Source organism: Coloeus monedula, assembly GCF_965178545.1.
Source record: "Coloeus monedula genome assembly, chromosome: 15".
NCBI classification, from domain to species: domain Eukaryota; kingdom Metazoa; phylum Chordata; class Aves; order Passeriformes; family Corvidae; genus Coloeus; species Coloeus monedula.
The window spans coordinates 15,662,760-15,690,025 of NC_138795.1; the positions used below are offsets into that span (position 1 = coordinate 15,662,760).

At 39.4% G+C, this 27,266-nt stretch overlaps 1 protein-coding gene across 1 annotated transcript; it reads right to left on the bottom strand.

Moving 5' to 3' along the window:
• LCP2 (lymphocyte cytosolic protein 2) lies at positions 1–26,835 on the bottom strand (the record flags this gene model as incomplete). Its single annotated transcript, XM_082291334.1, has 21 exons — positions 26,665–26,835; positions 24,222–24,284; positions 21,625–21,671; positions 15,311–15,376; positions 14,380–14,411; positions 13,626–13,660; positions 12,123–12,321; positions 11,243–11,364; positions 10,281–10,350; positions 9,990–10,073; positions 9,221–9,246; positions 9,114–9,133; positions 8,910–9,014; positions 7,973–8,003; positions 7,297–7,309; positions 6,166–6,286; positions 3,624–3,677; positions 2,669–2,762; positions 1,752–1,829; positions 834–989; positions 1–123 (listed from the first exon to the last, which is right to left on the bottom strand). The coding sequence occupies exons 1-21, from the start codon at positions 26,740–26,742 to the stop codon at positions 1–3; spliced, it is 1,617 nt and encodes a 538-aa protein (XP_082147460.1). The 5' UTR covers positions 26,743–26,835.
• Between the last annotated feature and the right edge of the window lie 431 nt (positions 26,836–27,266).

A 27,266-nucleotide genomic window follows, 5' to 3' on the forward strand; every position in this document is an offset into this window, starting at 1 on the left:
TTAAATATGTCCTGCAGCATATTTTAACATGCACTGGTTTCTTGAACCTCTGTCTTTTCCATCAATCAGAAGAAGGGGTGTTCTTTGGAAGTGGTCAATGATATCTGCTACAGAAGAAAATTCCTGTGGGATGGAAAAAATGAGAAGGCTAAGGCCAAAATGTCAGAATTATTAGTAACCAGTAGAAACAAAAGGGTTTTTTAAAATTCTAAATATTTATCAGTATCATAAAAATACATAAGGTCCAGTAAATACTACCAGATCAACTGTTCTCATTCCTGCCATGATCTGTAGCTCAGTAACTCTGTTATTGCTGCTGCAATGTTGTATAATTAATTTATGTAGTCTTGGTCTGTTTAATACATGATGTTATCAATCCGCTTGATGTGATGACTGTACTTGGGAGTTCAGAGTTGGCTGATCAGTTCAGGGGGTTCTGTCTCGATCAGAACTGCCAGGAGTGTGCTCACCAGTCTGTCTGGGGCCAGCAAACCCACACAGTCCTGCTGGCTGGGGCTGAGCCACCGGTCTGGGAGCAAAGCTGTAACTTGGCAGGTATGGATTAGCTCTCAGCTCTGCATTTCCCTTATCTGATATCTCAGTGGTAAACAAGCATTCCCTAACCAGGTACATGGACTTCTAATGGCTGTGTTCTAAGGCCACCCCTTCATTCCCTGAGTGCAAACAGCACAGCCTGATTCTACTTCCAGCAATAACAACATTCTCCCATGAATAACTCTAAGACAATAAGCAGAATTCCAGGAGAAGAGTCACCTGACACTTAGGAATGAGGCAGGAGATCCCAGAGAAGCAGTGTGAAAAACACATAGTACCTCTTTTCCTTTTAAGCTGGTTCCTAACAAATATAAGTGATCCTGCTCCTGGTACCGGATCTGGATGTTGTACACTTTATCTCTGTACAGCACCATCAGTACATATGGGTGAGTAACAGTTTTGCGTGAGCTGTCTCTCACCAGGAAAGTTCCATCCTGAAACATGAAAAAATGAAAGATGACAAATAGCAGACACTTCTGGGTTTGTTCAATGTAACAACCTTACCTATAGCACTCATGCTTTTAACTGTTTTTTCTTTCTGAAATATTTTTCCTTTCCCATAAGAGAAACTGCTCTATTAAAGCATTTAGGTCATTTGACAAATGGGTTGTCTTTCAGTTTGCTACTTAAAATTTTCCTCTCTGTTCCAAAAGCAGATTTTTAGGGAAGGTAGGAATGGTGTTAAATGAGGAAGAGATTCCATTAAATGAGGAAGTAAAATATCAAAGACCAAACCTCTTATCACTTTAACCAGAAGAGAAGTTCATTTCTGCTAAGTGCCCATCAAAGTTCCTAGGTGATGTGTTTACAGACAGCTTAAAATAATGCCATTGTCTGTGTAATTTAGGTAAAGGCAGTGATACTGTATCACTCTCTCTGCTTTTCTTAATTTCAGATCTATTTTGACAAGTCTTCCACGGAAATCCCTTTCTTAAAGGCACTGAATGGGACCTCATAAGCTGGACTTTAGTACTGGAGTCCCTGGTGTGGTGCAGGTGCCATCTTCAGCTCACGGCATGTGCTGTGAGGCAGCAGAGAGCAACCACAGCTCCCACAGCAATGGGATATAATTCTATTTATCTTTATGATTTTAATTTATTTCCACATCCACATACAAGCCTTGTTTGAACCTGTACTTCAATTTGCTGGTCTCTATGGCCTAGATGAGTGTGGGATGCCCAGCCCTTTGCAGGTACCTTGTTTATCCTGCGGAGCGCTGCCTCTGCCTCGGGCCGGCTGACGAAAGCCACGTACCACTCATCCTTCAGAGAGCCCTGGGGCTGGGGGACAGGACAAGGACAGAGTCAGCTGCCAGGAATGGCAACACACAAATAAGTAGAGAGAAATCTGTAGAGTAGTGTGAGGGATATTTGGGTCTATGTGCAGAACCTCTGAGGGTATGAGTTTCAGGGATCATACTGCTGTAAGTAATCCTGCTCCTGGAAAGTAGTGCTAAATTGTTTTAAATTATCTGCTCACTTCAATAAATTTGAAAATATTACAGATCTTGCTGTAATGCCCCTGCAAGTAAGATAAGAAAACAGATATTTCCAAATATTTTAAATAAAAGATTTTAAGCAGCATGTTCTCTTTTGTCTACCTGGACACTGGGCACAAAGGCATCCTTTGCCTTCGTTTGTCTGCTTGTTTTTTAACTATCATCTGAGACAATAATGAGACTTCTGAGACATCTGAGACTTCCTGTGAATATACTTTGTATGGTTGCCCAGTGTTATCACCACAAGTGATTTGCTCTAAACTTGTTTTATTTAAGGAAATATGAAGGAAAAATGCACTTAAAAGAATGAGTCCTTTACTCATCAAAGTTTTGTGGAAGGAGAACTGAAAATCTAATGCTACCTGAAGGCAGTTGTGCAAAACAAGTAACCCAGCAACCAAGTATTTTTCTTATTTTGTTCTATTGGGGTTTATCCATTGCTGTTTTTCTTGGTGAGGACAAAATAAGGCACTACAGTTTGACACAGAAAAGGAAACTGAAAGCACTCAGTAGCGTCCTGACAGTGGCTACTGACTAGAAAAACAACTTTGAAAGACGTTCTTTCTCGAAACCAGAAAATTTGCTGTCGTTACAGTTATGGTTCATGTTTTGTACCTCATCTTCCTCTGTGTTTGTCTGGTGAACAGTCTGCCTGCTAGGAATTGGCAGTGGAGGTCTCATGTCAGCTGGGCCTCTTGAAGGAGATCTGCTGTTGCCGCCTTCAAAGATACAAAAGTAGAAAAACAATGTTAAAACCAGGAAAATAATTTCATCTGTGCATCCAGGGTGTAGGATCTTGATTTTACGAAGCATGAAGTATTTGTATCGTCCTGCTACTGAGACATTTGGAATTGATTTGAAATCAGATTTAGGCTTCTCTATGAGAACCAGGTTCTTTACATAATTTCATCCTTGGTGCACAGGGGCTTTAACTGAGCTCTTGCAGTTCAGATTTCCATAAGAACAGATGAACTTGAAATAACGGTGACAATTTATCAGTTTCTGTACCACAGTTATTCACCTGAGAGCAACTTGGTTTCTTTAGAGACAGTAGTAATGTTGTCTCATTGCAATCCTTGCCTTCTCAGCAATTAGAAAGTAAAAAATGTCACTGTAGGACACTGACAGCTGTTACCATATGCAAAAAATGACTTGTAAAGCAACTGATGTGTAAGTTTTCTTTATTTTTTTTTCCTACCAGATAAATATGGAGCATATTTCACATGAAAAGCATTTGCTAACCTTTTTTGGGAGTATTAGCATACCACAGTGATTTGCATACCTCAGCTCTCAGTACTGTACAGAAAAGGATGGTTATATGAAGTGTGGACACTGGTTTAACTAGGCAGGAAGACCAAACTTCAGGAGGAAAAAAAGCCCAAAATCTTTGATTCAGACTAAGGAAGGTACACAAGATGCCTTTCAGGAGCTTGATGGTTTTCTGTTCACAGACCAAGCAGAAGCATCCATAGGAAAAAAAAAACCAAACTACTATATTGACTGCACTGAAACTACCCTTCAACTTTCAATCACTTAAAAAAGAAAAAAAAAATGCAAGAATGCAGGATACAAACCTGGATGGAAGCGTGGTGGTAGTGAGCCAGTTGTAGACAGGTTTCTACCACTGTTTAAAAAAAAATAGTCAGTATAAATAAAACATTTCTCTACAACATTTCTGTGCTCTGATCACCTGATCTGGACTTTGTGCCTGTTTTACAGAATGTGAGAGCCCCTTGAGACCTGTACAGGGTGAGGAGAGCCTTCTCTTTCCTTCTTTTTGTTTTTCTTTCCTTCTTTTCATGTAAGTGGATCCACCTTTAAGTTTACCTGGAGCTCAGTATCTGGGAATAAGGTAATCAGTCAAGGCCACCAAGACTCCTGTACCAGGATCAATGCAGAGAGAAGTACTTCAGCTTGTTGAGTTTTCACAGGGATGACTCTGTCCTTCCCCCAGAGCAGGCAGCACAGGGAGCAGCTCACTAGGCATTGCTGGCTGCGGGGTTCCACTTATAGAGTTATTTTTCTTGCAGTTTCTGCAACATTGTTGATAAAAATGCAGTTTCACATTTATGTTGCAAGCTAGGAAGGGCCACTGGGGCATCTCCCAGGTGAGGAAAGGCTGAGGGAGCTGGGAAGCTGACGAGGCTCTGGAGGAATCTTATCAGAGCACATAAATACCTGAAGGGAGAGCCAGGCTCTTTTCACTGGTGCCCAGTGACAAGATCTGAGGCAGTGGGAACAAACTGAAACCCAGAGGTTCCCTCTGAACATCAGGAAGCATTTTTTAATGTCAGGGCAACCAAGCACTGGAGTGAGTTGCTAAGAATGTTGTGGAATCTTTCTCTTTCCTTGTAGACATACAAATGCCATCTGGTCATGGTACCAGGCAGCCTGTTCAAGGTGACCTTGCTTGGGTAGGGGTTGGACCAGAAGACATCCAGAGATCTCTGCCAACCTCAACCCACATCCAAAACTGCTCAAAATGGAGTCCCACTCTTCAATTTTTGTTACTATTTTTGGTTTCTTCACCTAATTGAGAACAAATGGCCTGCACTCCTTTCCTTTGCTGTTCATATTTCTCTTCTGCTTAAATGAGCTGTTGAAAAGGCTCTGAGATAAATATGCTAATTTTGTTTGCAGAACAAAAACACCCTATCATGATTTGATGTATGGGAGAGAATCAGTCAAACTGGGGGCCTCTGCTACAGCAAAATTTGGCAATGCTCTTTGAATATAAGCAGAAGTGCTCATCACAGGAATAGTTCAATTTGCATATGACCTTGCAATTGCTACTGCAATATTTGTTTTGCTTGGGTGTCAGCCGTTCCAGGGAGTGATGGTAAATGTGAGGAATTCATCACAGAGCCATTAAAAGAATACAGAGATTAGGAAATGGGCATCAGATGTGGACTTAAGGAGACCACTCTAACTCATCAAAGTCTAAGTCTGTTGCATGCTACATCAGAAATCAAAATTTAGTTAGGAGCTCTTCTTTTTAACAAATGAAGGCATAAAAATCAAATATTTTTAAGTTGAAGCTGCGAAAAAAAACTGCAGGAAGGTTCACAATTTTAAATAGGAATTATCAACCATCAGAGTAAAATTTAGTAAAAGGGAGGTCAAATTCTTTCAGATTCAACTCCAGACAACTGGGGTTGTGCTGTTTTTTAGTTTTGAAGTGTGAGGAGTTGCACCTCTAACACTCAAGCTCCTAGAGCATGGAGGACCCCTCTGTCCTACATCCTGCCTGGTTTTGTAGGAGATGATCCCTTCCCAAAAGGACTTGTCATTCTTGTGGATCCTGCAGGCAACGGGAGAGATGCATCAAGAATGGAAGCCTTGTACCATGTAGGGTCTAAGATAGTTCCTTGCCATAAACCAGAGAGATTCGTGGTTTTTTCTTGGTTGCCTGATGTACACTCTCTGCTCCACTGATACAGAGCTTCAGTTCTAGGAAGGATTCTCCTGGATAGTGGCAACAGCACTAATGAGCATTTTGTAGAGGCAAGGGCACAGTCTGAGTAATTAACTACTCCACGCTGATGCCATGAAGATTTTTTGCCTTTTCTTTTATACCCCTGTTATACCTCTTTACAACTTCTGTATTCTCAGTGCTTTTTGCCTACATTCTTGGACTTGTTTGTCAAGCTGAGAGACTCAACGTTTTAGAAGCTTCGTAGCTGGGGATCAGTGTGCCCCAGACCCCAAGGTCCTCTCCAGAACACATTCTGTAAACCAAGATAGAGCCATCCAGGGGAAGGCTCCTTGGGGAGGGGGGCTCACTTGAGCCTCTCATTAGGGAATCTTTGATAGATCTGCTAATTAGTAACACCTATAATGTGATACCCCATCTTTTGGGGTATATTCAGCAGGGTGCATCTTGATGCATATGACCTGGACGTGTGCATCTAAGGATCCTTAAAATAAATCCCAAGGTAAAATCCCTTTTCCCCTTCTAACTGTGTTTGACTCTTGATTTTAACACCAGGAAAAGGCATCACACGTGGTTACCTTGTGTGCCTGAGAACCCCACAGCCACACTCATGCTGGTATTTGCTGAACTGCCAAGAGATTGAAACTCAAAAGGAATGACCAGTCATGGTGAAACAAACCTTTCTGCAGCAGGAATACTGTTGGATCCTGGCTTAGGTGGAGGCTTGACAGATTTGGGTGGGAATGCGTTGGAGCTGTATGGGGGCAAGGACAGCTGTGGCACTGGTCTTTGGGGGGCAGCTGTGGAGAGGAAGAGGAGGAAACAAATCTTTTGTGAGACATTCTTAAATGAAGTAGAATGAAGAAATTCTGTCACCTCACTGCGGTTTAATTAGATAAACATAATGCAATAAACCGTCCTTGGCGTGTTAGTTACAGATTGTAAACTCATACGGTCAGCTGAGAACTTAAAAGTAGGTATTAAAATTAAAAATAAACTGGAACAGACTTGAGCAACATTTACGTCTTCTGACTTCTGTTTTGGATAAGCCACAATTGAGGTACCTTAACTGCAGCAGAGCTGAAGGTGGTACACATTTTCTGTCACGTTGCTTCTAAATAGCAGCTTTGAGATCACCTTTTGGAACATCTTTCTGAGATTTCTCCCAGCTTGAAATAAAACATTTTCTTTCTGCAGTGTCCTCAGTCCTGAACTAGCAGTAAGAGTGGAACAGGTTAACTGTGCTCTGCACAGCTAAAATAACCTTATTCTTTATGGAGGCTTAGGGGCAGTGATCATTCACAGAGTTGGCCAAATGTCCTGCTTCTGTTATGGAGTCACTTTACCAACTTAATTTTAGAAATCAGGATTCTGCAGTAATTTATAAACACTCTGGATACATGAAAGAAGTTCTGCTTCTGTTCATAAAAGTGAATAAGCTTGCACAGAGCCTGGTGCCAGCAGGGTTTATCTGAGAACTGGGAGACACCAGGTTTCTGTTTCCAGCTGTTTGATGCTGTGTGCAGAACACAAATCTCTCTAATGTAATGTATTTCAAAATAAGAAATCCTGCTGGCTGGTAACTGGCTGGCTGAAGGAAGCTATTAGCTATTGATTTCCTGGGGTTTGTGGCTTTGATATATAAATCTGCATGAAGCACTTTTATAAGAATTCTACAGCCTATCAAGGTAGCACTTGACTTTTGAAATGGCTCTAAGGCAACAAATCTGAAATAATTTCCTTTTTATCTTTTTTTTAGAAGTAAGACAAAAAGATTTTAAGTTTGAAAAATCACTGCAGAAATACTTACTGTCTTCTTCTTCCTGGGGAGCCAAAAAAAAAAAAAAAAAAAAAAGGAATTAGCAACATATTATAGCACAGTCCTTAGGAATGTTTTACAAAACAAAATTTGGACATTGGTGAATTTTGATTGTAGTAATATCTACACTGTCATTTCCCTCTAAAATGTTATGCTGTTGTTTTGTCTTCATGCAGCACCAAATAATTTTTAAAGTTTTTAAATTAAAATGCAGCTATTATTTACAAACAAGATGTGTGATGGATGACCCATAACACATCTTGACCTAAAATAGTCAGAAACTCTCAGGAGATATAAACTTTCCTTATTCCTTCAAGTAAGTGTAGACTCTCAGAGTTATCTGAAAGTGAAACTTTTAGGTCAGCTTAAGCCGAAAAAATCCCCAGAAGCCCAAATCTTCTTTAAGCAAAACCATTTCTTCCATGTCACAGAACAAATTCTGGCCTTATTCTTCCTGATATCCAAGATAAAGTTCTCAGGGAATAAACTGAGCTTGACACAGAAGAACTCTTTAAAAACACTCCATGTGCTATGAAAGATCCATGAGTATTCCTTATAATTTATAAAAGAAACTTGTTTCCCTTTTCCAGAATTATTCGTTTATACTGGTACTTAATTTAACTGTAACCTCTATACTTTTAAATGTATGCTTTGAGACTATACTTACTTCATTTTTCTTGTGTGGTGGCCAGCTCTGCCTGAAATTAAAACAAAGCACTCATCATAGGTGGAATACTACTCATACACTTCGTGTGCATTAGGCCATATTTTCAACTAGAACATGAATTTATAGTAAGTTTTAAAGACCAAGGGATGCTGAAACACTTTTTTCCTCATAAAAATATATAAGATTCTAATTTTCAGCCATAATCTAAGCCATTATTCTAGTCCTTAGCCCGTCTTGATTTTATCAACAAGGAAAATGTCTGATGAATTGATTGTAAGATTAGAGCTTAGAACAAGTTTGTACAATGATGAAACATTAGTCTTCAAGTCTTGAACTCATTTATAATAGTTGGCAGCACTGCTGGAGCATATCATAAGAAAATCAGGCTTTGTTTCTCTGATAAACTCTCCTGGCTGATTAGCAGATCTCAATTATTTCTTATCTTGTTTTAAGCTCAGTCAGTGCTCAGCCCCCAGCTTGTCTAAAAAATGCTGGAGAATGATCCAGTTCTGCTAGAAAATGCTGTTGGCTATTAAGAAGGAGTTTTGCAGGGTAATAAAATCAATGGGATGGAAGTATAGCTTTCCTTTTCTAACACCCTAAAACAATAGCAATAGCATTCAAGTAAGAATGTTCCCTAGAACAAGAACTTGATCTGGTGGAAAAACCATGGATCATATATATCATTGTACAACTTGGAAGTGAGTCATGCCCCACGCCACGGCTCTTTCAGATATGACTGGAGAGAGGTTTTTCTGCATTCACACCTTTCTGCAGCTTAGAACACATTCTGTGCATATTCACAAACCAAAACTTTGTTATCCACAGGCCCTGCTGTCATGCAGTACCACTAAATCAGACCATCCTGTGTTGCTTGCCCATGTTTTTGTTAATTTTAATATCTCCTTTATTGAATTTCAATTAAATGAGCACTTACTTTCCAGGGCTTTGCTTCCTTAGAGGAGGTGGATTGCCTCTTTCATATCTGTCACTTGGTGGGACAGGAGGTTTCGGCATCATTGCTAACTGTTCTCCCAGGGATCTAAAGCAGGAGCAAGATGATAAAATAAAGGCAAAAAGCTGCTTAATAACTGGGTAATACTGGCAATGAGAGGATCATTTGCAGAGGACAAACTCTTACCTTAGTTGTGAAACCAGAGGCTGTAAAACAACAAGGAATAGTTAAGAGAATGTGTAAGTATATCAAAATAGGCAAAAGCTATCAATAATCACAAAAAAAATATTTACCTTTTCAGGAATGCCTGGCTTCTTCCCTGAAAACAGCAAAAGCTTACATTTAGAAAAAATGGAAGTAAATTAATTAAACTTCCTATGAAATAAATGACTTTTGAATATAACTGGAAGTTAATCTTGCAGGTTGATGCTCTCAGCCTCCTGAGATGGAAGCCAGAAAAATATTTTGGCTTTGCAAATGATGGCAAAATTGCAATATCTCATATTAAAGGGAAATTTAAACATTTTCAACATGGCATGTGTCACAATCATATTATCTAAGGTTCAGCTTTGAACTACTGTGTGCTTTTTTGCCATTATATAACAGATAAGAGTTTAGATAATAAAATTATATAGTCATATCTGTAGATGCTTTGTATATAATGTGGTTTTCAGGTCTGAAGGAAATGCCATTTTTTTCGGTGTCTTATTAGTTCTCAGCCTTCTTTTAAGTCTGTTGCAGCATTACATACAGCAGTGTATGCAGAGTTTCATTACCTTTGTATGCAAAGGTGATTTCCTCCTTTAACCTACTAAATATTTCCTTGTTCAATCACTTAAGTGTACATCAAACCTTTACTGCACACAGTGCTCATAATGTCTGTCTGTTCACCTGTCTGACCCAGGGTTGCTGTTTTCTACATGAAATTTCTCTCCCACTTCATAAGTTCTGCTCAAGATCACCTTGATTGCATTTGGTTGTTTTTTTGCATTAATTATATACAAATGTTGATTTTCAGCAATTAAAGCAACCCCAGTGATATCAATGTAAGCAAACACTGACCTGATCCTGGGCTTTCTCTTTCATATGGGGGAGCAAGGCGATCCAGGGAGGGTTTTGTGCTTCTGTCTATAGAAGGAGCTGGGGCTAAACACAACAGCTGTGTAAGATAATTTGCTGGTATATGTCAATATATCTTTATTTTGTATACATTAGAACTGGTGTTACTTCTTAAAATAACGAGACTCCTGTATGAGTAGTAGAAGAGAGTGGAACTGAGGAAAAAGAGGAAGAAGTGAAGTGCTGCACAGTCTGTGGGAAAAGCTTTGCAAAGGGAACACCAGCTGTACTCACGTTTCAAAAGCTTCATGTTTCTGTCTCTGTTCAAGTCGTTGTTGCTTGGTGGAGGAGGGAAAGCTGGCAGCTAAAACAAGTATTTAACAAGTGGTTAAAATGTGTCTTCACCTTTCTGTTGTAGTTGGAGTGTATTGACCCCACCTCGCACATCTGCCAGTCTTTGTGTGGTACAGCACAAGGACCCGCTCTCTGCTCACTGCAGGAAGGACAGGAGCCATGGACCCTCCTGCAGCATGCCCTACACTCATTGGTTTTTGCTGGATGCAGAATTGCCTCCATCTGTTGTGTCTCCCAGCACCCCAGTGGGATGGATCTTCAGGGAGGGGGTGTGTTGTCAAAGGAAAGAAACAGGAGCTTCAACAACACTGTTGTATCTCTGTGACACTGCATCGGACCAAAAGTCCCTCTGTCACAGCCTAAACCTTTACTTGTGTATCCAAGGGTAGGTTTAGTGTACATCTACTCTGGCAAACACTGAACCTGTACTGCCAGCTGTCAACAGCACAAGAGCTTCCAGTTTTGAAGTATTCACAACAGGGGAAAAAAAAAGGAATCAAATCTTGGTCATCAGTGTTGTGATTATACAATCTCTTACACTTTTATGTGGTCTTAATTCAATTGGACAACTGCTAGAAAATATAGTTCTGAAAAATGTAACTCTTTTTTCAAAACAGAGAGGCATCTCTTACAGTAAAATACATAATTTATGTGGGAGAGGCATTCACAAGTAGGTGTGTATTTCCAGTGCAAGAAACAGTGAAGTAATATGAAATAATTAAATATATTTCTCCTGTGAAATTTAATTTTTCCTTGAACATTGGCCACCCTGTAACAGAGTTCAAATCTATTTTGATGGCTGAAATTCTTCCTCTTCATAGACTAGGTGAATAAAAATGGCTTTACACTTGGACTTCTATACTGACATAGGAAATAGGTGAGATATTAAGAAAGGAACGTACAGTAGCACTTCTTCCCCCAAATGAGGCTGGTCCTGGGGCTGGGCCAGGTCGCTGGGGTGGTACTGGAGGCTGATGTGGAGGCTGTGGAGACGGATGTGGTGATCTGGCTGATGAAGGTCTGTCTAAAGAAAACAAAAATCTCAAACTAAACAACTATACAGAGTTTCATTATTTGACACTCGTTAGATCTTTATGACAAAGGGCCCTTGCAAGAACCTGGATACTAAAGTTAAGCATAAAGGAAGTTAATCATAAAGGCATTGCTGTAGGATATAATTAGCAGTTGCTTTAGGATCAGTGTGTTGTGTTGGGAGTTCCAGGCTGGTCTGTCCCTGTGGGGATGACTCCCCCCACCAGTCTGTTGGCCCACAGGATTTATTTTCATTCCCTGCAGTGCGGTGTGTGACACACCAGCCAATCTGAATGGCAGCTTTGTGCTCCTGAATGGACTCTACAGCTCCAGGCTGCTGAGGAATCAGATGTAAAACAAAAATGACAGGCAGGGAAGGCTGATCATTCTTTTCCCAAGTTCCACTAGAGCTTTTTTGCTGTTGTTGTGACAACTTGCTCTGTCCAAGGTTGCACTGTTAAAGCTACTGTAGCATGTACATGTGTGTAACCTCATAGAGTTTCAAATCAAAGGACAAATAATGCCCACATCATACAAAACTAATCTTTATTCCAACAGAGCTTGTCCAAAGTAGAAGATATAACTTTGAAAGTCACAAACCCACCAAGTCTGTGTCACTAAATCTTGTTCATGAACTACACTGTTAACTTCAAGGAAAAACCCTCTATATTCCATTACCTAAAATGTGGCTGATAATGTGGGAAAAGCTAATTTGTAAATTATTAATAGTGCTTAATTTTTAGTAATTACCTATATAATCTGTGGTGCTTGGAAGTGACTTGGCAGGAAATATGACATTGTGATGTGCTTCATCATTATTGGATGGAGGTGGCTCATAACCATCACTGTCATGTTCTGCTTCCTCAGGTTCCTCTGTTGGTGATTCATAGTCAGCCTCATCTTCCTTTTCCTGGTCTTCATCAGGGCTTTCATAGTCATCATCATCATCCTGGGAAATGAGCATAAAAAGTGGGTGCTGGAACAGAATATTAAACCCTTCAGAGCAGTTTCCTTGCGGCCTTTCACTGTGGTATTTTTCACTCTGGAAGAGACCAAGTTTTTACAACCAGTTGGAGGGAAAAAAAATCTCTTGAAATAATATGGGGAAAGGAGGCAACGTTCCACTAATGCATGGAGCACTCAAGAGCTTAAGAAAGGAACAAATATCATTAGATCACAGTAAGTGCAGTGGGAGATCAAGATAAGGTGCAGGTTTACTGAAATGCATGAAGTGTTTTAGGGAATAGACTAGGAACCAGCAAACAATCCAGTGTTCCTAGGAACACACTGGAGCAGCAGTTGATGCTTCTGATTGTCATTCTTGCTTTCTAACATGTCCTCTACAGCATGCAATCCAACTTTTAAAAATTATTCATGGAAACAGAGGTCTTTGATTCGGGTCTTGGTGTCCTCCTGACCCAAACCAGCCTTGGTAGGACTTGCAGGACCTCATAAGGTCACAGTGTCAATATGGTCATTGCATATCTGTGCAATCTGCCAAGGCTTGAGAGAAAAAGAACACTCCACTTGTCATTGGTATCACAGCTGGAATTTCCAGAGTCCTCTGCACTGGCACAGAGCCCATGTGCTGTGTAGGTGGTTACTTTTATCTCTTGTGCTCCCAGAATAGCAGCGAATCTCCTGTGAACTTAGCAACAGTGTCTAGAAGTTTTTAGAAGTGTCTTCTAGAAACGCCTCTCCCTTTTATTTTTGTAGAAAAGCCATTAGCACTGGTCAGCCTCAGAGATCTTCATAAACCCAGGCTGTGCATCAGCAGCTGAGGTGTGTGTGCTTCACCTAATGACCTTTGTCAAGGCATTTTCTATGCCAGAAGGCAAAAGGAACTTCTGAAGTCTAAATAGCTTTAAAAAAATTACTGTTCAATAAATTAGCTCTAGAGAATAAAATGGCAAGAATTTGTCACTGAATAAACACAGCAATGTTTCATCTACTAGACACATCTTTTAAGAGCTTGAAACAGCTCTTGCATAAAATTCAGCTGTGGTTCTGTGGGGACCTGGGCATAGGCTGGGAGCTTCTACTTGAGCCAGTGGATAAGGAAGGCCATTCTGAAGCTCTGCCTTGCATTTCTGGGGGACAACCCTTCCTCAGTGAGGAAATTTGTATGCAGCCACTCCAATCATTCCTGCTCCTGCTTTTCCTGCCCCAGCTCCCCCCAGCTGTGCTGCCCAAGGGACAGCAGACAGAACAGAAAAACCTGAGCCAGGGGGGTTTCTTAACCCAAATACTCACAAATGAAGACCAGCCACCATCATCCTGAGCGTACCCTGTGTAAAGAAGCACAAGCACACATTTCTGAGCATGGACAGTCAAAGACATAATAAGTTGACAGAAAGAACCCAACAAATGCCAGGTGAGCTCTGAACCTCAGTCCTGTGCCACAGGAACGAGCTGTTCTTTCAGAGGCAGGCTGGCAGCCACGGAGGGCTCTGTGAATAACACCCTGATTCAAAGCTAAGACAGAGCTACCCTGCTATGACATGAGCTGGGTGTTGGCACTTCGAGTTTGTCCCACTTCCACTTTTAAATATAATTTGAAACAAAGTGCTTTCAGAATGAGCCCAGACTTCTTATCTATTTGCTTAAGACTATTTTAGCTTTCATAAAAGAAGGATGGGTTTTTTTAATTTCAGCTTCCCTCTCTAATACAGTGCTGCTAGGAGGAAGGGCAGAGATGTTGAAACAGAAATATATAAGCACTGATACAATTTATTGGGTTAAATAAAGACATTTTGGGGATTCTCATGTAAAAGTCTCTGCTCTTGGCTTCCTTCACCATCTTTGCTCTTTAAAAATACTTTTTCTTACTTATTGTCCTGCATCTACTCTTTTCTTTTTTGAAACTTCTTTATACTACTATATTTTCATTTATTTTTTTGGTTCCTAACCCTGGTCCCCTCAGTTGACTCTGCTCTGCAAATACTAATTTAACATTTTAATACTTTTAAAAGCTTTTTGTTTTTAGAGTCTGCCAGTATACACTTACCTGTGTTTTCTGTAGATTTTTGTGTTTGGGCCCTGAAACAAAGACACAAAAAATAAATTTTTTCTATTAACTGTTTGATGCTTCTATTGCAAATAAAGGCAATAGCTAACTGTTACAGTAGAATGAAGCTTAAACAGATGAGGGAAATGTGTTTCTGCCCAAAATGCCAAAAACACATTAGTTGATATTTTGCATAGAGGATCCTAATAGAATCTAGACTCTTTCAAAATAATTGAAGTCAGAGAAGTCAAGTGCTTTGAAGCAAGGGGACTCAGTAGATACATTCACCCGTCCTGAAAACAGAAACTTCCTTTACTAATTCTGATCAAGATGTTCAAAGTCAAGTTCATAAATATCTGTAAGGTTAAAAAAATATTTTTATGGTTTTCAATTCTAGTTTTGGATTCTAGTTAATGGAAAGGTGTAAAATCATGTTATCAGATGATGCAAAACCACATTATGTAGACTGGACTTGGTTTCCATTGTGTAGGGACATAAATTGTTCTTTTCTCATACAATGTTCTTGCAATTTTTGCTCTTTTTCTACTGCAAATATTATATTCAATGACAAATCATTAAGCATTAAAAAGTGTAATGATGTACAGATCTGTGGAATGCATTAATGATGATTTATTAATAATATATACCTAGGCTCTATAGGCTTCATAGCCTTCTTAAAGGCTATGTACTCAGGCAGAAAACTGCATGAAATGTGCAAATGTTACTTGGTTCTGGACATGGCAGAAGTGTCTGGGGTGTTCATGGGCTCAGGATTTGATATTCTTATCAGATAACATTAATGAAACAGAGCTTTATCTTATAGAATTTCCAGGCTGTACTTCTGATCCAGGCATTACTGATCAAGTGAAAACCAGTCCAGAAAAGATCTATCTGAAAGCTTTGAACAAGAAAGCTGAGTTGTTTTACTCACCATTTTGGAAGGAAAGAGAGCCTCCCTTCATTTTTGTTTATTTCTTGGCTTAATTTACTTACAATTCTGTTGAAAAGAAGAACAAAATTGTTTAAAAAAAACCTTGTCACTTGTCAAAGCAGCGAAGTCATTTTCCTAGCCATTATCCCCCAGTATTTGCTAAGTTTAATCTGGTAACTCATTATTATTATTATTATTATTATTATTTACTATGTGATAAAAGCACTGAATTTACCATCTTACTGCTAAGGAGGCAGTACATCCAATTCCATACTACAGCACATCCAATTCCAAACAAGACTTTTTTGACCTTGGTAAAACCCCACGTTGTTGGATCATGTTTAAAAATAAGCATTAAACCCAGCAAGTCTTAGAATCTTTGGTATTGTAGACATCACACGGCTTCAAATAATGGTCATGGCATTCGTATGATTTTGCATGGAAAAAGCAAATAATACTTCAGGAAACAGAGCTTATGGCTGCAAAAGCAGGAATTAAATGTTCCCTGAGTCTCTTTATTCTTTTCATGTTCCTTCCTCTGCAACCAATCCATATCTCATCCAGAATCCCTCCAGCACAGAAGGGGGAAAGGCTGATCTCGTTCCATGTTTTAATACATTTTCAGGGCATAGCAGAAATACTCCTGGAATATAAAAAAGCTGTAATTTTATGCCTGGGGAGATCTTTCCAAGCTAGATGAGAGTCAGTACTGAGATCCACAGGGTTAATTCTACTGAGAGACCAGAATTCTGCTCTGCTACTAATGAAGTTTGCCTCTATGATTATTTTTCTTCAAAGAAAGCTTAGAACGAGCCATGGTCGGATTCTGAATTGTCAATACTTCTTATTGAGAAAGTCCTGTGGCAAAGAAAATTGTTTACATATATCCACTTAAAAATATCCCATTTTACTTCCCTCTTGTATTATTTGGGTCTATCAGAGACAGTAATTGTGGAAATACAAGTATTATGAAAGAAACAGGAAATTAACGTATCTGTTTGTCTCAGCTTCTAAATTCTGTAAAATCTTATTTGTTTGTTAATGTAGAATTCTTCCCCACACATCTTAGGCTGGGCCAGTCAAAGTTGATATCAATACTGTAAAATATTCGTTTATGGCCAGGCATAAATTTTGTTTTTCTTCTCCTTTCATGTCTTTTTCTGCTACTCAGCAATAACAATGCCCTAGTTTTTTCCAAATGACCTAATTAGTGCATCTTTCATGTCTAACTGCTCTTCTGAGGTGGGACTGGAGGAAGACAGGTTTTCAAGCAATCTAATATGAAAAACAAACCAAAATGAAGTTATTTCAGATCCGGGCAATAGTGCTGTCTGAAAAGCATGAAGATGAGTGGTGTGAAGTTAAGGATATGCACTCAAGGATCCAAGTATGAAAAGAGAAATACAGAGAAAGAATATTGTTTAGGTTTTCTTGTTTAAGGCAGTATTTTGCAATTTTCTGGTTTGAAGCCAATATAATCATGCTTGCCCCTTTTGAAATAAGTACATGCACAAGTTTTAACAATTTCAGAAGGATTACAGCTGTCCAAACCTGACATTGCTACCCAAGCAAGTTGGATAAAGCAAGAGAAATGCCAAGTTATAGGCATAGGAGTGCTCTTGCTCTTCTTTCCCATGGAACCCACCCCGTTCTGCACAAGACATTTCCCTTTGCTGCAGGGGATAAAGAAGTTGCTGTGTGAATAATAAATTCCAGGTGAGACATCAGGAAATGTCCTGGGGTGAGCAGTGCCCTGCACACATCAGTGCTTTGGTTTAGAAGTGGATTATGGAATTTGTGTGGCTTATTCCCTGTTGTAGGAGAAGCAGAGGATCTTCCAGAATGTCTTGGGGTTTTTTCAGCTAAAGAAAAGTTCACTGGTTTTCGTGCTAATAATTCTTATAGTTCAGACTTCCATGGGGGTGAATGAGACCTGAGTGTTTGGAAGCTTTCTGGACTAAACCTGAGGTGGCTGCTATGAGGATTTACCTGAACTGGTTTTTGAGGAAAAACTGACAGGAAAAAGTTGATCATCTTATCTTTCTGCCAGAAAAATCAATCATTTGATGATACAGTGTCTAATCTTTACTTCTAGTTTATTTGAAATGCTTAAAACCAATGGCTCAGAGGGTTTATTAGAAGAAAGAAAATTTTAGGAGGGTCATGCTTTACAAGCAACATTCTCAGGGAAGATTGGTGCACTGAGCAACTGAGCCTGTCACCATGTGAGGAAGGAAGTACCAAAACCACACTGCTCTCTGAGATGTGGGAGTGGATGATAGGAGAGGATAAGGCAACAGCACTTGCAGAAAATGTTACTCAGACTTCTCTTTCTCTTTCTACCTCCTCCACCAGTTGCTAAACTTAAAGCTGGCAGGAAGTTGAAATTTAAAAAAAAACCCACACAACCAGCCCCCAAAGCAGGACTCCAAAACTGGCTTTTGTTCACTTAACTGCAGATACTGTTGACATGGGTGGAATCCACTCTACATGTATTGGGATAAAGGGCTTAAGATGGGTAAGAGAGGGGGAATACAAATTCCTCTAGAGCCAGGAGGCTGCACAGTTGCATATTGAGCACTATGCAAAAGCACAGTTGGTGATCCAAGTCTTTGGTTTGGCCTTTGAGAAGACCCTGCTGGGCAGATGCAATGCTGTTTTATTGACTCCAAAACTGCCTGAATACCAGTTATGTTCCAATCCTTGCAACAACCTTTAGATCTCAGCTGAGAGCATGTGTGCACACACACTGACATCATCTGCCCAAAGCCTACCTTTTCAATAGAGAAAGTGCAGATTTCTCAATTTTTATGTTTGCACTTTTACTCTTCTGAAAGTAGAACGACTTTCAGACTGTGCAATGTTTGCAGGCTCTGGCTGTGTCACTGAGCTGGCAGATGCAATGAGTGCAATGATGAGCTTTCTGCTACTGGAAATTTCCACCAGTGCTATGGGATACACTTTGGAGTGCTGTGGGATATGCCCTAAGCTCTCTGAACAAGGCTGGAAATTCCAAATCTCAGCTTTGCCAGGAACCTGCCACTGGAATAGCCACAAGGATCAACAGCCTCCTGAAAACTTGGAACCCTTTTCTCTCAAGATAGTAAACAGGAGTGACAGACTAATTTCAGTGTTTGTATCATGGTTCAGGTATCAACCAACCACCAGTGTCATCTTTAATGAAATCTTTGCTTTTTCTGTTTATCAATTCTGACCACAGTAAGTAAGGCAAACCCTGTTGAATGTGCTTTAAAATATTTTGCAAGACTCAAATTTGTTCTCCACAAGCATAAAACTTCATGACTTTCTTTGACTGCCAGTAGTGCTCATGAGCAATAGGAAAACTGTTTTAAGCTGTATACTGGCCTCTTGTTTCATTAGATTTATTATCAAAATGTTAGTAACACCCTCATGATTAGGTCTGAGTTTCATTTAGCACTTAGGAATGATGGTCAATGTCTGCTCTGTGTAAAACACACCAAATCCCTTCCCAGTTTCACCAGTGTATCTCTTTCAGGACACAGTGTGTGAGAATTCAGGTGTGTATCTAAGCACAGTGGTATTAATATTAACTTTTTTAGCAAAGTTTTCCAAGAAGTTCAGCCCTTTCAGTGGAGAGAGCTAAAGATTATAAGAAGCATTTTAATTTTCAAAATAGTGCTTAAATCTTTTTTTTTTTTTTTTTTTTTGTTTTATAAAGAAGCCAAAAGTTTTATGAAGACATGCACCTGTAATATGGCTAGTGGAGATTAATTTTTAAAATAACAATTCTGTTAGTAATACCAGAAGGTTGTGGAGTTTTATTATTAGATTCAGGAAATGACCTGTCATACCTTGTAATGACAACCCTGACCTACTTCTGACTCTTGAAAAATCACAGAATCATCCCCAAATAATGACACAGTTAAGTTAAAAGCCTGAGCTGTAGGTTTGCTCAGAGGAACATGTTTAGCAAACCCACACACCCAGCTCAGGAGGCCTGTACAGATGCAGGCTGTGCTTTGCAAACCTTGTGTAATTCCAGGTGCTGGGTGCACGTAGGTCAGAATATTCCTGCTAAAGTTACTGGGGATCAATTTCTCTTGTTTATGTATCTTTTATTCATGTCATCGCTGGCCAACGCTGTAACATCTGCTATCTCTATTAAGCCTTTTTGCAGAATATTCTCAGGTTTTAGCACTGCTACTGAGTATCAGGTAGTGCAACTACAATATGCTAATGTGCCTTCCAGCTTGTAGAACTCTTCCTACCAGTGGAGGTTTGCATTATCATATAAAAGAAACGTGTGAATGTATTCCAGCAGAAGCCACCAGCCAGCACTTTGTGTTTCAATGAGTGTGGAGCTTCTGAAGTAATAAAATTAATGTTTTAAAATGTGGCACATTCTTCTGCCCATTAATTCTATCCAGGAGGGTTTTTTTGGGTTTTGGTGGATTTTTGGTTTATTGTTGTTGTCTGTGGATGGTTTTTTTTTGGCTGGTTGTTTTTAGTGAGAACCAGTTCTCTTCCCTATTAAAGCTCTAAATTCTTGTTTTAAACAGTGGCATTACATGGAGGACCTTTCTGCATGTATAATCACCATATTCCAGTGAATATTTTGCTTGTTTGTAAGTGTGGAAAAGTCCGAGAACAGAGGCCTTAGTTCCCAAGCTTTCACTCAGATTTAAATATCTACCTATTTATTCAGTTCCTCAAGCTGTGCACCAAGCTTCACTCTTCTTTTAAAGCTCTTGATTTCAAATTCTCTTCTCGTTGAGAAACCCAAAAGATCTCATTGCAAAAGGCTGTTCAGTTTCTGCTGGGGTGTAACAAGTGAGAAACCCAAAAGGCCTGGCTAAAAAAGGCTGTTTACTTTTTCCAGGGTGTCACAAGTTAAGTGGACTGTGAAAATCAAATTTTGAGATATCAGTAGGTTTGGTGAGGAGGTAGGAGCAACTCCACATGGTTAGATTTTGTTTTAATGATTCACCTATGGCATTAATATCTCTGAGTTCATTAGACCATCCATTGACTACTTTTGATTCACAATTTGAAAGGAAATCACCAAAAGGTCTCAAAATTAAAAACTCAGACAATGAGAACAAGAGGTAATTCTGCCAAAGGATTGCTAAAGTGGGACAAATTACCAGAGAATTACAAATTCTAATCTGGTCTATCAGTACCATTGTTCAATGTTTCTTTTAATTGACAATGAGTTCAGAAATTCTGAGACACCAGAGCATCTTCTTAAAATAATATCTGGACCTCCTTACAAACATATTGCACACCACCAACCCCTATTACCAGGGTATTTATTGTGTGACAATACAGATGTGATTCTAAGAAACAAGTCATGCCCAAGGCTTTCAAATTCAGTCCTTCATATCTGATCTGAACAAGGGTGTCCTGCTGGGCTCAGCTCTTCCCACCAGCTCACTCATGAGCACAAAACTTCAATATTCTTGTCTTCCCCAAAACACCTTACACAAGCTCTGATGCATCAGAAAAGGCAAAGCAAATTGTATCTTCTGCAGCAAAATCAAGACATGTGTGGAGGGAGGGAGTCTGGAATGAGCAACAAAGAAACAGCTGTGCTGGAACAGCTTGAATTCCCTTTTATTCCCCCTCCTTTGTTTGGAAGACCATGAAGAGCTCCATGTGTCTCATGGTTAGGAACCTTCTAACCTCCAGCTTAAACATGTAGCAGAGAACTCATAGCAAAATAAAATCCTTCATTTTCCACCATTAGAAGAAGCCAATTTCTCTTACTCGGTATTGACTTAATGAGATTAATGCTCTTCATTGAGTAACTTCCATGAAAATATGGAAGCTATTCAGATGAAATGGAAACTTTTTCAAGGCCTAATCCACAGGACCTGAGGAAAGCTATTGAACACTGAATCACATGTTCCAGACTGATTTACCTTGAACGCCCACCTAAAGCAAAAGCACATGAAAATCGTTTCAAATCCTCTGTTGTGGACATAACTGACTTTTTTTTCCTTTAAGTTAAAGTCAACAGTTAAGCAGTGAACAGTTAAGGCATACTTCAAAGGTAATACTTGCAAGAAAGTTTAACCTTTGTGTAGCTGCTATCAGTCAAAGAACTTATGCACGAGTTCTTTTGAACATCCCCCAGACAATCTTCTTGTATTGTATCATTTTGCTTGAGCAGTCATGCCAACACTCATTTTATTTTGGAATATTCTTCTTTTTCTCTCAGTAAACGCTCCAATAAACAGGTCTCTAACCAAACAGCCTGATATTTCCTATGAGATTTCACTGCAAAACAGCTAAAATAATTTTTAGTATTAGAGTTGTTCAACTTTACTTACGGCACTCTGAGCTTTGGAAATTTCTGAATATCATTTTCAGACATGTTCTGGAAAGGAAACACATGGGATACATGACAAAATTGTCCGTGGAACACCCTGTGATTTACCCAAGTAAGTCATACTTATATATTCAAAAATGTGGCATGAATTCATGTGGTATTTAAGCAACTTCAGAAGCCAGGTATATTCAATTCCTTCATGTCTGCACAGTGAAACTAGACAAGACTGTGCATGATTGCAAAATTCCAGGGTAAAGCTGTAGATTTTAAAATAGAGGACCTTTGGCTGGAGTTTTGTTCCAAGAACCTTATCTATAACATCACAATACACGTAAAATCCCATGTTCCAGGGGGCATGTTGCTAGAAAACTCCTTGGACTTAAAAGCAGCCTTGGCAGCCTAAAAAAATTACTCTAGAAACAGGGATGGGGGGAGGAGAGTGTTTGTTCCCCCCTCAACCATAACTCAGCAACTGGACTGAGATAACTCCTGACTGAGATGTGCTTTCCTGATGCTCCTGCAGAGTCATCCCTCCTCTTCCTCCAGCATGAGCAAATCCACAGCTAGGACAGACTCAGGCATTATGAAAACTTTGGATTTAGTTGCTTTAGTGTTTTGTTTAGTTAATCACAAGCTTCCTGAATTCTCTTTGGAACATGGACAATAGTCTGGTTCTTTCTGTCTTTTTTACTGGTAGCAATAATAGGTTTCTAATCACACATTGGTTCACAACCAATGTTCAATGTTCAGGACAGAACAAATCCAATCTGTACTTTTCCACACTGTTTTGCCTCTGGGAGGAGTGAAACACAGGAAAAATGTACTGCTTTTGTGGAAATGTTCTGCAGTACTTCCTGAAGAATCATGGTTTTTTCTAAAGGCTTTTTAAGCTTCTCTCTGGAGTTCTGTTCTGGTGATAAACCTGACAAATATTAGATGTATAATCTCTTTTATAAGGGCCACTTTTCTGTTTTAAATAGTAGAGAATTTTATTAGAATAAGTTACATGGAACCCCTTTGGTTTTACTCCTACTACATCTCAACATTTCTCAAGGGCTTTCCTTGTGGTAGCCAGTGGACACAGAAAGGTGACTTTGAAACCAGGATGCTATTCTGATGAATTACAGCAACACTTTTACAGCCAGGTTTATGATGTAGACCTGACAACAGCTGCAAACCCAGCAAACACTCAGCCTGAGCAGCTGCTTCTGTGCAAATGTAATTTGGCAGTTTCCAGTCACTCACAAGATGGAAAAAGATGTTTCTTAGGATAACTATTCATAAAGAGAAGCAATTTTTTTCCAGATTGCTTTGTAGTCTAAAATATTCTACTGGATGTCTCTTTCTGTGGTTCTGTTTAACAAGTGAACCTTTTCTCTTTTTTTGCATTATACAATTGACAAGTAGTCAAAAGCTTAAAAGAGTCTGAGCAGAGGTGAGCAGCTGCTTGGCTTGCTCAGTAGAAAACATCCTTTGAATCTGCTGGGATGCCTCTGAAGAGCTGCTGCACTCTGAGCTAAGTAATTACAGAAACACTCTGGAAATAAAAGAAAATCACAAACATCACTTAGAAATCACACAGTTATTGCACTTCTTATTTGCACCTCACAAACTACCAGAGTTTCATCATGCTTCCAGAGCCAGAACTGCCACTCCAGCCACAGATCCTTAGTGCTTGAGCTGAGGAGGATCTTTGGGGGTTGGTAGGATAAATCCCATGACACGTCTGAATAATGCTGACTCCACCCTCCAGTAGGAGGGAGGGGTCATATCCTGTTCCTACAAAAGGGGCTAGAAAATTTTGATGTTGTGTTTCAATGAAATGCCAAAAATCTGAATATTAGGACAAGTAAATGAAAAATATAAAACTTTAGAAGAGATATGCAAAGATCTCCCCATTATGACTAATTAAACAGAAGATCAAAATTACTACTTCTGGGGAAAACAGAATGGTTAATATTTGAAAATAAAAGTAAAAAGCAGTAATACTAAAAGCTCTTATACATCTTCATGGATGTGCATTTAAGACCAGGAAACAGCAGCTTTGTCAGTGGAAATTATCAGCTTTTCTAAAATTAAACCAAGCCTGGAACAATGTTAATTTAAAGCCACTGGGACTTTGCTTACTAGTTTTGATGCTCTTAAATTTTATTGATTTTGTGTATTGCTACAGAAGAAATCTAATTTTATTTCTAGAGAAATGAAGGAGTTATTACAATGAAAGGCCAGTCATTCTGACCAGGGCTGTGTCTTTTTTAGTATGACAGGATAATTAAATGTGGGGTTTCTGTAGTTAATACTGGAAAACAAGAACTTCCTATAAAGGAAGAGATGAATTTAAGGCAAGATTATTGTTTTAGAACTTCCCTGTCAGTTTAAAAAAATACTAAAAAATATTCATATTGAACAACATGCTTGGGCTCCCAGCATTCCATATTTAAAGCAAACTGTCTGGCTGATTTTAGCAAAAGCATTTACCTCCCATATTTATACTTCAGTAACCACCTGGGAGGTGGCTCTTCATCTGCCACTGAAAAATAAGGAGGAGTCATCGCTTGATTGGAATTTTACAGGAAGGAATTTTACAACTCCACTTACCAAAAACCTTTGTCCGTTTATGTTGTGCTTCCTCACGACTTTCTCACAGTCCTTATACTTTAGCTGTCAATGAGAAGATGATTATTGCACCCTTAACTATAAGAATCAACTAAGATGCTTAAACATGTGGCTGGCTTTGAGTAGATGCTTTCAAGGTACCTTTTTGTATGCTACAGCCTGCCTAAATGGCCCATTTTGTCCCATAAACATGTATTTTTATGACAGACATTCTTCAGTGGACTTAAGGGCTTTCATCCATTTAGGAACACGCAATTCCTCACATTTACAAACCACCTCACAGTTGCCTGGCCCAAAGAAATATTTGAAAAATGGATTGTTGTGGTACTGACTGGGATGAGCAGCTGCAGAAGTGGAGCAAAAACTTTGTTATCCAGGAATACTAAAGCTGACTGATCCCAGTCACAGGATTCGTTGTTGTGATCAAAAAGCTTTCACTTCTGGATGGAAATCTCACTTGTTAATCCTGGAAATTACCGATAATATTTGTAAAGCTTTTCCACAATACTATGTTTTCCAGTAGCATTTAGGACAAGGACATGCTCTTCAAAAGTTGTTCATGTACAGGTTGACCATGAAGCAAGACATGACTTTTAAACATTTCCAGCAGGTGTCTGAAGTTCTTAGTATTTTTTAAATTTTTATATTTTTCATCTGGCTAGAATGCATTTTTCTGTTTCAAGGTGGTCAGGTCCATATCAGAAGGATCCAAAAGAGCAGGCAGACAAAGTGACTTTTGAAGGCTTCGAGACAAAAGAATGATCCTTGTTCTGCCTGAAACTTTAGTTAGTGAAAGTTAAGCAGACAAATGACCCTGTGCTGCTGGGATAGCTCCCCTGAGGCAGAGAACCTCTTATAGGGGGCATTACATCATTTCATAGTTCTATCCCATTTTTTCATTTTAAGGTGTAACATTGTAACTTGGTGTACGTGAGAACGGATCCTGGAAACAACTGAACAGCAGAGAGGATATTTTAGGAGCCACCTTCAGTTATTCATATGAAGAAACTGTCCTAACTCTGGTAAATATGTTAGGATAGGTTAAAACTTTTGTGCAGACTGAGGACTTCAACCTGTTAAGTAATTTCTTTCATACAATGAGTGCTATCATGATGTTATCAGCACAAGTCTGTGTGCAGAGGGAAGCAACACATCACTGTGACTGAGACCTAATCTCATTCTTACAGTAATTGATGAAAAATACTGTTTAGCTATTAAAAATAAACCTTGGAATATCCCAAATATGAGCACTTTGCTTTTTCTAAAAAAAAAAACAAAAACAAAAAAAAAAAAACCCAGAGTGAAAGACTTTGGAAATTATTTGAAAATTTGGTTCTTCATTGGTTCATTCATTCTCTGAGTTCATCTGGGGACAAGATCTGGTCACTTGTGACAGATGCCCAGAGCTGGCTGCCTCGGGCTGACATTATTGTCTTACCCAGATTTTTTAGATGACTTAAACAGCTTTTGCCCTGATTTAGCTCCCCAAGGGTGGAATGCCACTATCTCTGTTCTGGAGGGTATCTTGATCACTAGAAGGGAGGCACTACAAATAAATGTGCACTCAGTTATGGTAGAACTTACACTTAATCCTTTTATCACTGTTCAGAATATCATTATCAGATCTTCCAGAAAGCCGTTTTTCCCTTCCTAATTTCTTGGAAATGGTGGTCCAACTTCCCCCTGCACCGTTGTTGTAATGTTTTTCGTACTTGTCTGAAGTTACCTCTTGATAATGATCTCATCTGTTCAATCTCCAGTTTTTGGTTTCACTTTCCTCTGCCACTAACCCCTGCACCCTAAAATTAGGGGCTTGTAAGTAGTTGGAAGTTTCACTTCTCTGGAGATTTGGTAGACACAGACTCTGTGTTTGATCTGCTCATCTTTATCAAGTAGTTTTGCATTCTACTATCAAACTTGCCTCAACTCCCCAGATAAAACTCCCATAGAGTTATAGGAGCCATTGAATAAACTTCCCATTATTTCAAAATTAAGCCCAAGGTGATCCAAGTTTTACAAGTCTAGCCATGGATGTGATTAATGAATATATTCAGAGGCTCATTTGTGACACTGAGCAATTTGGAAAAAAATATCACTTCTGAAAATCACTGAAGATGAAACAGAAAACTTGTAATCTTCACACCTTAGTGCCCTCCGCAGCTGTCAATGTGTGCTACACCAACAAGTGTTACAGTAATGTGTTTATTTTCTCTAAAAAGCCATGAGTTTCTCTTATACTCAATTTAAAAATCCCTTTCAAGATTCATTTTCACTGACCAGTTTAGCTCAGCTTCTCATTCGACAGTGGTTTTGCTTTTAGTTCCGCAGCGAGCTTTGCCCATTATAAAATCCCTAAATTTAGCCCAACCAATGCTACAGCAGTTTGCTCCTCCATCAGACAAAGACAAAACACAGCCAAACTCACCGTCCTGAAATATTCTGCTAAGTCATCTGGCTCCCAGGTGAGCACGTCAGAGCGGTAGGGGACATTTCGCAGGTCCATGGTAGGTTTTCCCCCGAGGCAGTCAGGGAGTGTTCATAGCAGTGCTGTCGATGACACAGCCATGTATTCCCTCTGCGTGGCCACCTCCAAGGAATTCCCTGCCCAACAGCTTCTGTCAAGGAACTGTTCCTGTCAGCTCAGAACTATGTTGTGAGGACGTTCCAGAGAGGCACTGCTTCCTCTGGTACAAAATGGTCTCTTCTCAGAAAAGTTTCAGCTAGTCAGCCTTACCACTTCCTTTCTCTGAATATAAATAAGTAAACAAGGAAGCACAGCAGAGTGATGAAAATGCTCTGCCTGCTACATATAAGTGAGCTCCCATGGACCCTATTTGCACACATAAATATTTATGTATTTACTCACACTATACAGCATAAAAATATTGTCACGTTACCTGCAGAGACCTGGGTTACTCTTCTGTGCAAGTCTAGCCCAGGTAAGAACCCCCAAAGAAGAAAACATTTGCTTAAAAAAACTTCTTCAATTTACCTCAGTCCCTGCAATATCTTTCGTTGTACAATAAA